General features: G+C 37.5%; 2 protein-coding genes across 3 annotated transcripts in view; one reads left to right on the top strand and one right to left on the bottom strand.

Moving 5' to 3' along the window:
• Positions 1-6225, top strand: part of LOC126187493 (magnesium-dependent phosphatase 1-like) — a 42379-nt gene extending 36154 nt beyond the window's left edge. For both annotated transcript variants that reach the window (XM_049928606.1, XM_049928605.1), the window contains exon 4: positions 5835-6225. In XM_049928606.1, coding sequence (XP_049784563.1) covers positions 5835-6006 — 172 coding nt within the window. In that variant the 3' untranslated portion in view covers positions 6007-6225. The remainder of the gene's footprint in view (positions 1-5834) is intronic.
• Positions 6226-11265: 5040 nt separating this feature from the next.
• Positions 11266-12082, bottom strand: LOC126188409 (uncharacterized). The gene is made up of 3 exons (XM_049930011.1): positions 11837-12082; positions 11490-11640; positions 11266-11408 (listed from the first exon to the last, which is right to left on the bottom strand). Exons 1-3 carry the CDS (start codon positions 12080-12082, stop codon positions 11266-11268), a joined length of 540 nt encoding a protein of 179 aa, XP_049785968.1.
• Between the last annotated feature and the right edge of the window lie 3583 nt (positions 12083-15665).

Below are 15665 nucleotides of genomic sequence, written 5' to 3'. Positions count from 1 at the left end.
TGTCTTACTCCCTTCCCAACCACTGCTTCCCTTTCATGTCCCTCGACTCTTATAACTGCCATCTGGTTTCTGTACAAATTGTAAATAGCTTTTTGCTCCCTGTATTTTACCCCTGCCACCTTCAGAATTTGAAAGAGAGTATTCCATTCAACATGGTCAAAAGCTTTCTCTGAGTCTACAAATGCTAGAAACGTAGGTTTGCCTTTCCTTAATTTATTTTCTAAGATAAGTCATAGGGTCAGTATTGTCTCATGTGTTCCGACATTACTACAGAATCCAAACTGATCTTCCCTGAGGTCGGTTTCTACCAGTTTTTCCATTCGTCTGTAAAGAATTCATGTTAGTATTTTGCAGCCGTGGCTTATTAAACTGATAGTTCGATAATTTTCAGATCTGTCAACCCCTGCTTTCTTTGGGATTGGAATTGTTATATTCTTCATGAAGTTTGAGGGTATTTCGCCTGTCTCATACATCTTGCTCATCAGATGGTGGAGTTTTGTCAGGACTGGCTCTCCCAAGGCTATCATTAGTTCTAATGGAATGTTGTCTACTCCCGGGACCTTGTTATGACTTAGGTCTTTCAGTGCTTTGTCAGATTCTTCGCGCAGTATCATATCTCCCATTTCATCTTCATCTACATACTCTTCCATTTTCATAATATTGTCCTCAAGAACATTGCCCTTGTATAGACACTCTATATACTCCTATCTTTCTGCTTTCCCTTCTTTGCTTAGAACTGGGTTTCCATCTGAACTCTTGATATTCGTGTAAGAGGTTCTCCTTTCTCCAAAGGTCTCTTTAATTTTCCTGTAGGCAGTATCTATCTTACCCCTAGTGATATACGCCTCCACATCCTTACATTTGTCCTCTAGCCATCCCTGTTTAGCCATTTTTCACTTCCTATCGATCTCATTTTTGAGACATTTTTATTCCTTTTTGCCTACTTCACTTACTGCATCTTTGTATTTTCTCCTTTCATCAATTAAATTCAATATTTCTTCTGTTACCCAAGGATTTCTACTAGCCCTCGTCTTTTTGCCTACTTGGTCCTCTGCTGCCTTCACTATTTCATCCCTCAGAGCTACCCCTTACTTCTTCTACTGTATTTCTTCCCCCCATTCCTGTCAATTGGTTCCTTATGCTCTCCTTGAAACTTTGCACAACCTCTGTGTTTAATCAGTTTATCCAGGTCCCATCTCCTTAAATTTTCCCACCTTTTTGCAGTTTCTTCAGCTTTAATCTACAGTTCATAACCAATAGATTGTGGTCAGAGTCCACATCTGCCCCTGGAAATGTCTTACAATTTAAAACCTGGTTCCTAAATCTCTGTCTTACCATTATATAATCTATCTGAAAACTTCCAGTATCTCCAAGCTTCTTTCATGATTCTTGAACCAAGTGTTAGCTATGATTAAGTTATGCTCTGTGCAAAATTCTACCAAGTGGCTTCCTCTTTCATTTCTTACCCACAATCCATATTCAACCAGTACGTTTCCTCCTCTCCCTTTTCCTACTATCAAATTCCAGTCACCCATGACTATTAAATTTTCATCTCCCTTCACTATCGGAATAATTTCTTTTATCTCATCATACTTTTCATCAATCTCTTTGTCATCTGCGGAGCTAGTTGGCATATAAACTTCTACTACTATGGTAGGCGTGGGCTTCGTATCTATCTTGGCCACAATAATGCGTTCACTAGGCTGTTTGTAGTAGCTTACCCGCATTCCAATTTTTTTTATTCATTATTAAACCTACTCCTGCATTACTCCTACTTGATTTTGTGTTTATAACCCTGTATTCACCTGACCAAAAGTCTTGGTCCTACTGCCATGAAACTTCCTAATTCCCACTATATCGAACTTTAACCTATCCATTTCCCTTTTTAAATTTTCTAACCTACCTACCCGATTAAGGGATCTGACATTCCACGCTCCAAACCGTAGAACACCCATTTTCTTTCTCCTGATAACAACGTCCTCTTGAGTAGTCCACACCCGGAGATCCGAATGGGGGACTATTTTACCTCCAGAATATTTTACCCAAGAGGACGCGATGGGGGCAAGGCCATTTTGGTTAGTGTTAAGAGGCCAAATCAGTCAATCATCCAGACTGTTGCCCCTGCAACTACTGAAAAGGCTGCTGCCCCTCTTCAGGAACCACATGGTTGTCTGGCCTCTCAACAGATACTCCTCCGTTGTGGTTGCACCTACGGTACGGCTATCTGTATCGCTGAGGCACACAAGCCTCACCACCAACGGCAAAGTCCATGGTTAATGGGGGGAGGTAATAGCTGTTACTTCTTTAATTTTTTTTCTTTCTCTGCAGGTTTTTGCTAGATTCATCACAGAAAAGGAGGTCTTGAGTTTTTCTAAACAATTTTTCACAAATAACAGCCATTTTGTTTGAGCACCAGGCCATACCGATTTGTCACCATTTCTGTTACACTCTCCGTTCATTCTATAGACCCTATTTTGAAGATGAATCTTCAGGGATGTGAAATTTCTCAAGGTATCCATTAACATAGTGAAGCGTTTGTTAGAAATTACATAAATAAATATTGTTAAACTGCTCTAAACTATTTGTGGCTACACATTGTAAATTAAGCACAGTAAAATTAAAAGCATTGCCACTACTCTGGGGAAGGAAAAGCAAGGACGTTGTTTATCTCCTGTTGCTAGTTTAATTTCTTCCAGACTGGGCCATGGGAACAGAGGCCTATTTTCAATGCATATTTATATTTATCATGCAGCTCATTGAAATATTTAACTCTTGAGTCTTTATTATCAGATAATTTGCAACAACAGTGGCTACTCTTTTTTTTTCTCCAAAATAGATAAGGCTTTTCAACTTCTTGCTTTATGTCACATGGAAGGCTGCTGAAAACCTCCACCTGAGAGGACAGATCCCTACTCCGAGCCACAGACAGAGTCAGTATCCTTAAAAATCCCAATTTAACTGAAGCTGATTTTTATTTTAAATAACAAATACCATTAAGGAGTAAATGCATTGGGAAGCAAATGTAAGAATTCAAGATATTTAAAGAGTCTTCAGCAAGATGTGCAGTTAACTACTTTACACAGTGTCTTACTGTTCTATTTCTTTAAATGAATACTTCACTTTGGTTGCGTTGGTGCAGAAGACGATCCCATAAACCAGCATCTTGGTCTTCAAGGCACCGTTTGGAAATTAATTGTAATTGCAAAACTTGTGGAATTGAGCTTCTTGATTAATTTACTGGTATGTTAGCTTATTAGTAACTGGCCCCCTGAAGAATTTTGCAGCAAATGTTTCATTTGCTAGATGACATGTTTAATTTTGAAAATAACTCAGTGCTGCAATGGTTATAAATTCAACTATATCAGTGGTAGTCACAAAGTTTTAATTTTCACTTTAAAAAATCGTTTGTTTCCAGGTACATGTCTACAGTTCTGGTAGGCACTGAAATCCCTGGGCCATAGTACCATAGCGCACCACTAAGGGAGCATAAACAAAATAGCACAGTCCATCAATAAAGTTGAATTAGGCCACACCAGTTTATTGTAGCTACAATAGCAGAGTGCTGTGGTGTGAGGATACCTGCATGCATGGACCGCAGATGAGAAAGCAAAATTTCCTTTCTACAAACACATACAGTGAGAACAGCTTGCGCCCCCCCCACCCCCCCCCCCCCCCACCCCTCCCCCTGTGTTCATCTTGTTGCTACACCTTCAAAGTGTGATAAATTTAACTACTAGAGGTACAGTACATAAATTCTCTAACGAAATTTGTTGTGATCACAAAAAGAATAACAATAATGCTAGTAATAAAATGATATATGCTACAAAGATTCAGGGGGGGGGGGGGGGGGGGGAGAGATTTGGTCAAAACTCAAATGATGTTAAGTCAAAACATTGAGCAACTCCAGAACTGATGGCATCTGTGGTTTTTCTAATTTTATCATGAAGAAAATAATAGACACTGTATGCAATACACTGTCTTAACTAATCAATAGGATGTTTACAGAAGGAACCAGACTGCCTTAAACTGACATTTGTCTTGCCTATATTCAAAAAAGGAAACAGAAATTCACCCCAAAATTACAGACCCATTGTAGTAGTACCTGTAATATCTTAAATTATTGAAACATTAATGAAAGACCAATTAAATGTTTCTTATAACCTCCTAAGTAGGGCTCAACATGGATTCTGAAGTGAGCTATCTACAATAAAGGCAGTTAAGGAAGTTGTATTATCAATATTACATGGTTTTGAAAATAGGGAACACACATGTGCAACTTAAGTAGATTTAACCAAGGCATTTGACACTGTCCCACATAGCATTTTAATATAAAACTTGAAAAATATGGAATAGCTGATGTAGAACTATTATTGCAAAAACATATTTGACAAACAGAAACCAAAAGGTAGTTTCAAATTCAAATAACAAATCTTATCACCTCAAGGTGAAATTTGGAGTCTCACATGGATCTGTACTGGGACCTTTCTTATTTATTGTGTATGTGTATTTATTATGTTGTGTCCAACCTGTTAACACATAAATTTGTTATGTATGCTGACGACACAACTTTTATCACGTCACATAGTGAAGCGAATGTTGTCAAACAAATGAACAACTCAGTGATGGAAAAGACAGCTCAGTGGTTCCATGAAAATAGACTGTAATTAAATAAAAACAAAACTGAACACATCCTCTTTTCCCTTAGAGATATTAATAATGGACCAAATGAACTCAGACATTCAGTAAAATTGTTAGGCATATATCTAGATACTAAATTATGCTGGAATACCCAAACAGAAGAGCTGTGCAGTAAGTTGACAAGAGTTTTATATCTCCGTAGTATTCTTAAGGATTGTGTCACTATGGAGTGCATGGTTATTGCATACTATGCCTTTTTCCATACACATTTGTATTATGGAATACTTCTTTGGGGAATCTCTGTTGGGGTAAAAGATGTCTTCCTCTGGCAGAAGAAAGCCAGTAGACGTATTTTTGGTTTGAGCAAATTAACTTCTTGCAGACAGTACTTTACTGAGAACAAAATACTTACAGTCCTCAGTCTATACATATTCAAAGCACTAATGCAAGCCAAACAGAATGCCCACATGTATGGAAGCAGGTCAAATGTGCACTCGTATGAAACCAGACAGGAACTTATTAGAGATTCCTTGGATGCGTTTGAGTAAAGCCCAAAATAATTTTGTACTCACTGGCAAAACATTTTTAACACTATATCACATGACACAAGGGAATTGCATGAAAATAAATTTAAAATGGTGGTAGAGACATGGCAGAAACAGAAAGCATTCTATAGTGCAAGTGATTTCATACATAATGAAAAAATACAATGCTCTTTTTATTGTAAATGTGATTGTGAACTAAAAAAATTGTAACTTATGACATACAACAAAATTTGTCTGTGCAACAGGTGTAACAAAACTAAATATGGATGAGTACAAAATACGCAATATTTATGTAATAATATCCATGTATGTTAACCTTTGTATAACCATTTATGTAACCATCTGTAGATTTATGTATCTACCTTTTGTATAATTTGTGTAACAAATTGTCCAATTATGTAACAAATGACGATGCCTCATACAACACAAAAGTTCTTTACAGGCAAATAAATCAAATTCAATTCAGTTCAGTCCTAGAGACATACCAAATAAACATTAAAAGGAAGTGGACTAAATTTTTAGCAACTATATTTTCAACACACTCAGTGACATTATTTGGTTAAGGCATTGCATTTTTCGTAGAATTGTTATTATGCAGAGAGACAATATTCTTGAAAGTATTATGCTAAAAATTTATCTTTTCTTTGACAGGTTCAGGAAGATATCTGGCATACAGTTTCAAGACATGCTCTTCTTTGATGATGAATATAGAAACATCAGAGATTTAGAAGCCCAAGGTGTGACATCTGTTCTTGTTGATAATGGAATATCATTTGCAGTTGTAGAAGAAGGACTCAAAACTTTTAGTTCTCGAACATCTTGACATAAATTGTTCTGTTCTGTTGTGTAAGCACTGGTGATGTCAGAGTGGCTGTAAAAATGTATATCGCTGTATACAATATTTCCAGTGAAATAGTAATACATCCTGTCACTTCATTAATTCTGTAGAGAAAGAAAAACAAGGTTTCAAAACAAACACTTTCTTTAAACTGAAATACTTTAGGCTGTCCAGGAATAAATAATAAAGGAATGTACTGTTGAATATACTAGTAGCAATTAATTGTTTCCAGCAGTAGAGGAATTCTGAAAAAGTTCACAGTAATTAGTAACACTAAGCTATCTGTGTAGAAATTTCTCTTCCTTGTAGCTCATTGCTTTTATGTATAGCACAAGTGAGTGAAATGGGATTGGGGGAGGGGGGGGGGGGTGATGGTGTCGATTAGTAGAATCCAAAAATTTGTGAATAAATATATATATAGGATTTAAAATAATTATAGAAAATACATAACAGCAGCAATTTCAGAAGTCTCAAATTATCACCAATATCTCATTGACATTTATTTGTTGTCCACAGGAGATTAGAAACTTGTAGCATAGATGAAATTTATTACCTATAAAGGGTGTCCCATAAAGAATGCAACTGTTGAAATGTCCACTGCTACTTTTTCTTGTAAGTTGTCAGCACTGAACATTGCACAATTTTCGTCTGTATTCTTTGTGTTTAGTAATGGAGTACTTCATGATGAAACAGCATGTTGTCACACTGAAAATGTTTACACATGTGGTGAATATTGTGTAGAGACTATTTGCATACTCCAAGGAGTGTTTAGTCAATGTAGCACACAGAAATTAAACCCTCAAGGCGGCGTCATTGTAGTCATTCAGTGGAAAAAATCATGATCGTGGGTCGTAATGTTGCTTTAATTCTGGTAAAATCTATTTGCAAATGTTCACAACAATTGTACAGTTCCAGAACAACCACACAACGAATTATGAAAGAAGATTGTCACCTTTGGTCTTATAAAATCCAGTTGGCATGAGAAGTGAAGCCAGACAATCACTAAAAGCACCAAGCAGTTGCCCTTTGTGTGCTTGCGGAACAAAGAACAGAAATTAGTTTCATCAGGAAAATAATGTGCACTTATAAAACACACTTTCTGTTGAGTAGTTTTGTGTACAAGCAGAATGTCAGGATTTGGTGCACAGAAAACACTCAGGTAACTGGCAAAGCCGTAACATCCACAAGCGACTGTAGGGCGTGGAAAACGGGTTGAGGGCGTAATTGGGCATACTTCTTCAAAGATACCGAAAACAGATTAACAGTGGATGCTGAATGCTACTGCTATATGTTAAGCGTGTTTTTGTGGTTGAAGCATGATCGTGTGAATATTAGAGGTTTGATTTCAATAAGATGGCTGGGTAATTTTGTGCAATGGTGATGCAAATTGGCCACCCAGGTCTTGTGATTTGACAACCCATGATTTTTTCTTGTGGAGATATTTCAAATCTTGTTCTTATCTCAACAAATTGTGATGCTTTCCAGAGATCAAGGTTGAGATTCAGCATGTAATTTCATTATTACAGTTGCAAGCATGCCAAAAAGTTGAGGAAAATTTCATCAAAAGAATGAGTGTGCGCCTGTAGAGTTGTGGAAGGCATTCAAGTAATATTATATTTGATACGTGATTGCAGGTAGTGTATTTTGCAATAAGAGTGTGGTTTGAAAAGTTCTTGGATTTGCCATCAGAGGTCAGTACTAGTGCAACGATTTGGTCACGTGATATTTATTGGACTGTTACCTGTAAACATGTGCCACGTCAGTGCTCTTGGAAGAGAGCTGTGCCGGTGATGTCACTCTGTTGTTGTCCCCGTGTAGTGATTTGCGAAGGTGGAAAAATCAAGATTCAAGCAGTGATTAAGTACTTCGTAAAGAAAGGTGTGAAAGCAGAGTATATACCTGTCAATTTCCAGAATACACTGGGGTACTCTGCTCCTTCATATTCAACTGTTGCCAAGTGGACAAATGAATTTAAATTTGGTTGGAAGAGCTTAGATGATGATCCACGCAGTGGTCGGCTAAGATGTGTCACTACTCCAGAAATCATTGCAAAAGTGCACAAAATGGTCATGGAGGATCGCTGATTGAAAGGGCGTGAAATTGCTCATGCTTGTCAGATGTCTTATGAAAGGGTATATCACATTTTAACTGAAGAATTGGAAATGAAAAAGTTATCTGCAAGATGGGTGCCGTGACTCTTGGCGCTGGATCAAAAACGCATGAGAATGGACATATCGGAACAATGTTTGATCCATTTTAGGAGAAGTGAACAAGATTTTTTGCGCTGGTTTGTGACCACAGATGAAACTTGGGTGCACTACTATAACCCAGAGACAAAACAACAGTCAAAGCAGTGGAAACATGCTGGTTCTCTGCCACCAAAGAAAGCAAAGACAATTCCTTCGGCAGGGAAGCTCATGGCTTCAGTGTTCTGGGATGTGAAGGGAATTCTGTTTGTAGATTATCTCTCCACTGTGCAAGCAATTGCTGGAGAATACTATGCTAACCTCCTCAACAAACTTCAACAAAAGATGCATGAAAAAAGACCAGGTTTAGCAAGGAAGAAAATCATCTTCCATCAAGACAATGCATGCCCGCACACATATGCCATTGCCATGGCAAAATTACATGAACTAAGATATGAATTGTTGCCACATCTGCCTTACTCACCCGGTGTGGTTCCATCAGACTTCCATCTCTTCCCAAAACTGAAAATTTTTCTTGGTGGACGAAGATTCACTTCGAAGAAAGAATAGATAGCTGGAGTTGACAACTATTTTGTAGGCCTGGAGGAAACTCATTTTCAAGATGGGATCAAGTCACTGGAACATCATTGAACTAAGTTCATTAACCTACAAGGAGACTACATTGAAAAATAAAAATCTTTCAGGGATGTAAGTGCTTTTTTTCTATTCCGTTCTGAGAACTTTTCAAATCACCATCTTACTATGTAAATCACTTAATTTTGTCAATAAATTTGTATATTATACGGCAGGTGTGGCAACAATACGTACCTTAGTTCGTGTAATTTTGCCATGGTGACAGCACGTGTGCAGGCACGCGTCAAGAGTCACGGTACCCATCTTGCAGATAATTTTTCATTTCTAATTCTTTAGTCAAAATGTGATAAGCCCTTTCAGATGACATCCGGCAAGCATGAGCAGTTTCACACACTTTCAATTGGCGATCCGCTATGGCCATTTTATGCACTTTTGCAATGATTTCTGGAGTAGTGACACATCTTAGGCGACCACTGCGTGGATCATCATCTAAGCACTCCCAACCAAAGTTATAATTATTTGTCCACTTGGCAACAGTGAATATGAAGGAGCAGTGTCCCCCAGTATATTCTGGAAATCGGCATGAATGACCTTTGCTTTCATACCTTTCTTTACGAAGTACTTAATCACTGCTTGAATCTCGATTTTTCCATCTTCGCAAATCACTACGCAGGAACAACAACAGAGCCACATCACCGGCACAGCTCTCTTCCAAGAGCACTGATGTGACACGTGTTTACAGGCAACAGTCCAATAACCAACGTGACCAACTCGTTGCGCTAGTGCTGACCTCTCATGGTGATTCCGAGAACTTTTCATACTACCCTCGTATTATACACTAAAAGTTTGTGTTCTTTAAGGGGCACCCTTAGGTGTATGCTAAGTGTATTTCTAAAAAGATGGTGCTGGATATATAGATCAGCTTCACAAAAATTTGTAAAGCATGACCTTAATCTACTAATGATTTATTAACCGTGCATTCAAACATTGCTAATTCTGAAAAGCATTTCCTTTCAATAACATTCCAGCAATACAGACTTAAATTTGAAATGAAGTTATGGTCAAATAAAGTGTCATGTGAAGAAATAATTTTCCTCCGAAACTATACCTGAATTTACAGAGCAGGGTATTGTTATCAGTGGATAAATGTTGCTGCCTCACAGCAAACAAACAACACAAGCTAAAATTTAATTAATTTATGTAACAGAAGTTAATGCTTAATAAGGAAACATTACAAAACAGATAGTAATCCTTTAGCTAACTCTCTCTTGGGGCATAGACAACTATTCCAGGTGCTCCAAGCAGTTGGGCAATTCTGATAACAAAGTGTAAGGTGAGACTGGTGGGAAAGACACCAGTAGTCGCTGGGTCTGCTTTTTAGAGAGCAGCAAAACTGGCTGCTGACAAGTTGGTGGCAGTAGCAGTCTGTAGCGTGTTCATTAGTTTACTTGGTACTGCAGTCCAAAAGCATCTTACTATGCTCTGTTGGGTGGCTAAGAGACAGTCTTCCACTTCCTTTGCCTCTGGTTTGGCTGCAGAACTCATGCTTTCAGTAGTTACACGGATTATCATTGGTAAAGATTTTATAAGCATGATGTGTGAAAACTTTATTTTTTTATGTCATGCAACTGTATAATGTGTGATATTTGTTACATAAGACCAACACAAAACACTTACTTGAGTCAACAGTTAGAATCACTAGCTTGTGATTTTAATACATTACAGTGTATTTATGTGGTTGTATTTTTTCAAGTTTTCCCCCCTGACAGAAGTAATGCCAACAGTTGCTAGACAGTATACAAGATGCCAACTTGGATGCCATTAATGCCAATGTAAGGTTCCTGACAATGAGCTAGTCACGAACACAGGTTGAATGATAAGTAATCTGTATGTAGCTTAACCCTTTAACAGGCGCATTTTTTGTTGTGACTCAGTGAAGCTAATTTTTTTGCATCGAATTAGAATTGTGATCAATTTATTATATTTTATTTTTTGATAATTTTATTTTTGTGAGTTAGGTCTAAAAATTATGGTGGTAAATATATCACCACAGCACTTTTTTAAACCTTACGTTTTTGGTGGTAAACCGATTTCCCACTTGTGAGCTTTACACTTTGGTGGGAAGAAGATATCCCATTTCCATTTTGTAAGCTGTAAGATGTTGGCATTACATGTAAAAATTTTTTTAAGAAGACAGTAATTTCTTTTTATTTTACTTTATTTCAAAAACATTTACGTTAGAAATTTACAAGCAATAATTCTAATTCCAACAAAATGTTCAAATGATTGTTACATTTTCTTTTTATTTTCCATGAAACTGACGGAAGCATGGTTCGATACACAGGGGTACGTTGCAGGAGCAGCATACATATTTTGTTCTCTCGTCACGAGCTTTTGTTGAACACTTTTGGCACCGTCTGTAGGTTGTTTCTAAAACAGGCATATGATCGCCTACTTTTGCCAGTCAAACATGATCTGGTACGATGTTCTTCTTGGTTAGAATGGTTACTGGATGTCCTCTTTTTTTTTTGCGGGATGTAAAGCCATCTATCAATTGTTTTGTGAGTCGTAATCGAAAGTTCAATTGATCATCATATCCCACTTGTCCTTTATTAGTTTTGTACAGTATAAAGGCATTTACAACTGGCGCGTCTAATAGGAAATAGAGAATACGATGCCATCACTTACGAGAACGTCGACCTATTGCATAACTTTCTCTAAGTTGATCAAAGTGATCTACACCTCCCATTATGGTATTGTATGTTGCCACAGCTGTGGGACATGCTGGTTGTGCCGTCCTTATTCTTTCTTGAGACAAGTGTGGTATCTCTAGGATTGTCTGAAGTTGTCAAAATAGTGACAGGTTTGTTGTCCATCCATTTTATAGCTGCAATGCCGCATTTGCATTGAAACTGAAATTCTCCTCTTTTCAAGGTACATTTATCTTACATCATTGAAGGAAGCCCTTTCTGGTTTTCTCTGACAGTCCCTATAGAGTAGATTCAATTGTTCAAAAGCATTTGCATTAGATTCACTGTGGTGAAGAAGTTGCCAAACGCTACTAAACTGTTACTATATTTCAGGTCTTGGGTGAAGCTAATGACTACACGCTCTCCCAGAGAATTTTCTGTACATCCGTCATTTGATTTTCCTGTGTAAATATCAAGTTTTATGACATAGCCAGTCTTTGAGTCTGCTAAACACCATACCTTGTATCCTTGTTTTACTGGCTTGAGAGGCATATACTGCTTGAGCGAAGACCGTCCCTTGAAAGGTATCATGCTTTCATCCACAGCCAATACCTTACTAGCAGAGTATGGTTACGAATTATGTTGTTAAGAAGGGTTATAAGAGGTCTGACCTAGTGAAGTTTATCGTGGTTTGGATGCCCTCTTGGAGGATTCAGCCTGTTGTCATTTATGTGAATAGTTTCACATATCATTTTGAAATGTTTATATGTCATAGGTTTCAATATGTAAGGCTGACCTAAGGCAGGTTCTGAACTCCAGTATTGCACTACACTTGGCAACACAATCACACCCATCAAGATATTCATTCCAATCTAGGTCTGTAACTCCTCTACAGATAAATTTGTCCAGTTATTTGTTGACTCACTCACAGTCTGACCACATTGCCATTTTTGTTTATGTTGCTCTGCGTACAGATTTGTCTACTGAACCACATACTCCAGCATCTCATTGGTAAATAAAGAAAGGAAGTAATCTCTCTCTGTGCTGTGTTTTGTCAATGGGTGTTTGACAACTGGTTCTCCTTTTGTATCAATGCGAAGAAAGTCGAAAACAGCAGTGTCATTGGACCATTCCTCTTCTGCCAATGGCTCTTCTGCACTTACGGTACTGTCACTAGAAATATCAACATCCCTGGAGCAAGAATTGTTTGCACTGTTATTGATATTAGGTTGTGGAACCAAACAAGGATTAATGTCTGAAACAAATTCATCTTCTGATGCTTCATCACTTTCTATTTCAGAATCCTCAGGATCGCGAGGTAGTGAAAATAGCAACTCCAATGCTTTTTCTGGTGTGTATTTCTTAGTATAGATGTGCTTCTTTGACATTTTTGCTACAAAAAGCAAAGAAAGATTGTGAGGCGAACAATGAGTGATAATATGATATTCCAATTGTATTTGCCACCAATATTAAAATTTACTTACCACGATGAGAAAACAGTAAAGCTATGAGCTGATAATAGTGACACAGACATATACTTCAGAAGCGAAGCAAACTCTTCTGACAACAGTAGTGATCCCGCGATACACACAAACTGATTGTTGTAGCAGTTTTCATACACCTGGTACAGTGTACTACCACAAGATGTCAGGCAAATACAGCGGTGGTAAGACGTACTCCCAGAAGCATTGTGGTACCTCGACATTTGTGGTAAGTATGCTTCCCAAGGACCACAAAAGACATTGTAGTATATATATTTCCTGAGCCCCTTTTAGAAACGACTTTTGGTGGTAACCATACTTCCCAAGAATGCTGGGAACACCATTATTTGATGGGGTATATACTTCCCACAGCCCTAAAAGCTATGTTTAGCAACAAACAGAAACCAGAGCTAGTGCAGCGGACTACCACTAGGGGCCAGGAGCATACGGAACTGGCAACACGTATTTCCATGAATGCAGTAAAGGAATACCGTTAGTGGGAAGTTTATCTCCCACAGCCCGAAAAAGGGTTAAATTTAATTTTAATGATTTCCTTTGAATAAAATTATTCTTTTTTGCCATTTAGTATACCATTCCCTTTAATTCTTTTCCTTCCACACACTATGTACCCATTCTTTACCTCCTTCCCTCCCTCCCCAGCCAAAGAAACACTATAATGAGTTATTAAATAAGAAATACCCAAAATAAAACTTATAGTTCCAGACAAAAATAAAGAAAAAAAAGACTTGATGAACACACAGAGAAAAAATACATGGTCTAAGATGAAAAACTTCATGTCATTGATCCCACAAAACAATATTTTCATTAAAATATTTAAGCAAATTTAAATAATGAAATACCTGTCCTTTAAACAAAGAATATTTAAAGGACGACATCTCCAGCATCATCCACAAACAGCATTAACTGCCACTGTATTGACCAATCAGGTGCAAAAGACTTAGAACTCCATTCCACAAACTGACACCTAACACACGTACAATATAATGCATATACATTTGTATGCTTGCATTCAACATTATGGCAGTTACACTGGTTATTAATGTACCAGCGTTTCACATTTGTGGTGGAGTACTTTGTGCTTACTTTAATCACTTACATATGTTACATAGACAAATGTATGCCCAAAATTTCATTGCTCTATATTAATTATCTTCGAGTGTTGCAATATTTTTTCATCAGTGTATATTTCCTAGAAATTGCACGGGGAACAAATGTTTGGGGGGGATGGTGAAATGTGAACAATATCCCCTTTACTTCACTTCAAGGTGCACTTGATCTTGAGTGGCAGGTGTACGAAATGTGAACAGTATCCCCTTTACTTCACTTCAAGTGTGCACTTGATCTTGAGTGGTAGGTGTACATCAGTTATTTCAAAATCAGTTGTGTAATTAAATCTGCAGCCTGTGACTCTTCATCCCAGCAACTCAAAACCATTTTCTTTGCAGGCAAACTAACTACATAATAAATATCTCAGCACAATTTGATTGGAATCATCCAGTTTATTTGTAAATTAAGTATAAACTAGTGCAAGACTGACAAAAGCTGATACAAGACTGAGATAAAGTGGCTTCTGTCTTGCTGCTTGCATAACAATTTCGCAATCACATTCATAAGTTACTATTGTTACATAAGTATTTTCATAAAAATACAATTAGAACTCTGTGAATTTGTACTTTATGCCCACCTTTTGAAAATATTCTAATCTAGCCAAGTATTTTATATTTTAAAATTCCGAAGAAGTTATTCTTGTTAATGTTTCGTTATAATAGATTCCATAATTGTTCTAAATTTTTCGGTAAAGCATAACCCAAAAATTTTGGACCCTTCTTACACATTTATATACCTTTAAAAAGTATGTTGTAAATAAAAGTCAATGACCGTTAACAAAACAGTATTTTTTTAAATTTTAAAGCACGCCTCCCCACTGTGTACACATCACAAAAAATGTGGTAATATTCATAAGAGTGCGGTGGAAGAGATTTTAAAGTTCTGCACCCTACTTATTATTTTTCAGTGCGTCTTTAAAAACAATGTTGTTGATAAACGTTCACAGTACCCCCCACCCCCCGCCCATTAGTATGCATTATGGAAAATGCGTTGTTATTGCTAGAGTTAACCCTTAACTACTATAGACTGTCTCTCAGACTGCTACTAATTTTTATGTTGAGATATTTCTCACACCCCTGCAAAGCCAAATGGACTCTTCTGTGTACCCTCCTATTGGCTGTCAAGCTACACGTGCCAGCATTCTTGCTGCTTTTTATTTTGTAATTATTAGCCTTGAGAGATCTCACAGACGTATGTGTGTTATATGAGACAGATGTGGATGAAGACTTTGATGACAGTGATAATGACCCTGATTTTGAGATATTTAATCACCACGACACTAATTCAGTGCAGGAAACTGAAAGTGATGATGATGTGACAGCTGATAATGGAGCTCACTTCTTCGGTAAGAATAGATGTTTTCAATGGAGAAAAAAGCAGCCACCAGCTAATGTCAGAACAAGGCTACACAACATCGTCTTGCAGCTTCCTGGACTGCGACAGATGGCGAAAAGTCTTGGAGAAAGCTCTGCTGTTTCGGAGGTATGGAAACTGTTCTTTACACCAGACATTTTAGACGAAATCATTCAATGGACAGATCGTAAGATATCTAAGCTTGGAGCACA

This window comes from Schistocerca cancellata, chromosome 5 (genome assembly GCF_023864275.1).
Source record: "Schistocerca cancellata isolate TAMUIC-IGC-003103 chromosome 5, iqSchCanc2.1, whole genome shotgun sequence".
Lineage (NCBI taxonomy): Eukaryota > Metazoa > Arthropoda > Insecta > Orthoptera > Acrididae > Schistocerca > Schistocerca cancellata.
The sequence above is the reverse complement of the archived record's forward strand: the minus strand, read 5'-3'. Positions and strand labels throughout refer to the sequence as shown.

Coding starts and splice junctions, on each gene's coding strand:
- LOC126188409 (XM_049930011.1), bottom strand. CDS start 12,082: ATGATACCTTTCAAGGGACGGTCTTCGCTCAAGCAGTATATGCCTCTC. Junction 11,641..11,836: donor TTGGCAACTTCTTCACCACA/GTGAATCTAATG, acceptor TGACAACTTCAG/ACAATCCTAGAGATACCACA. Junction 11,409..11,489: donor TGCAATAGGTCGACGTTCTC/GTAAGTGATGGC, acceptor AAACTAATAAAG/GACAAGTGGGATATGATGAT.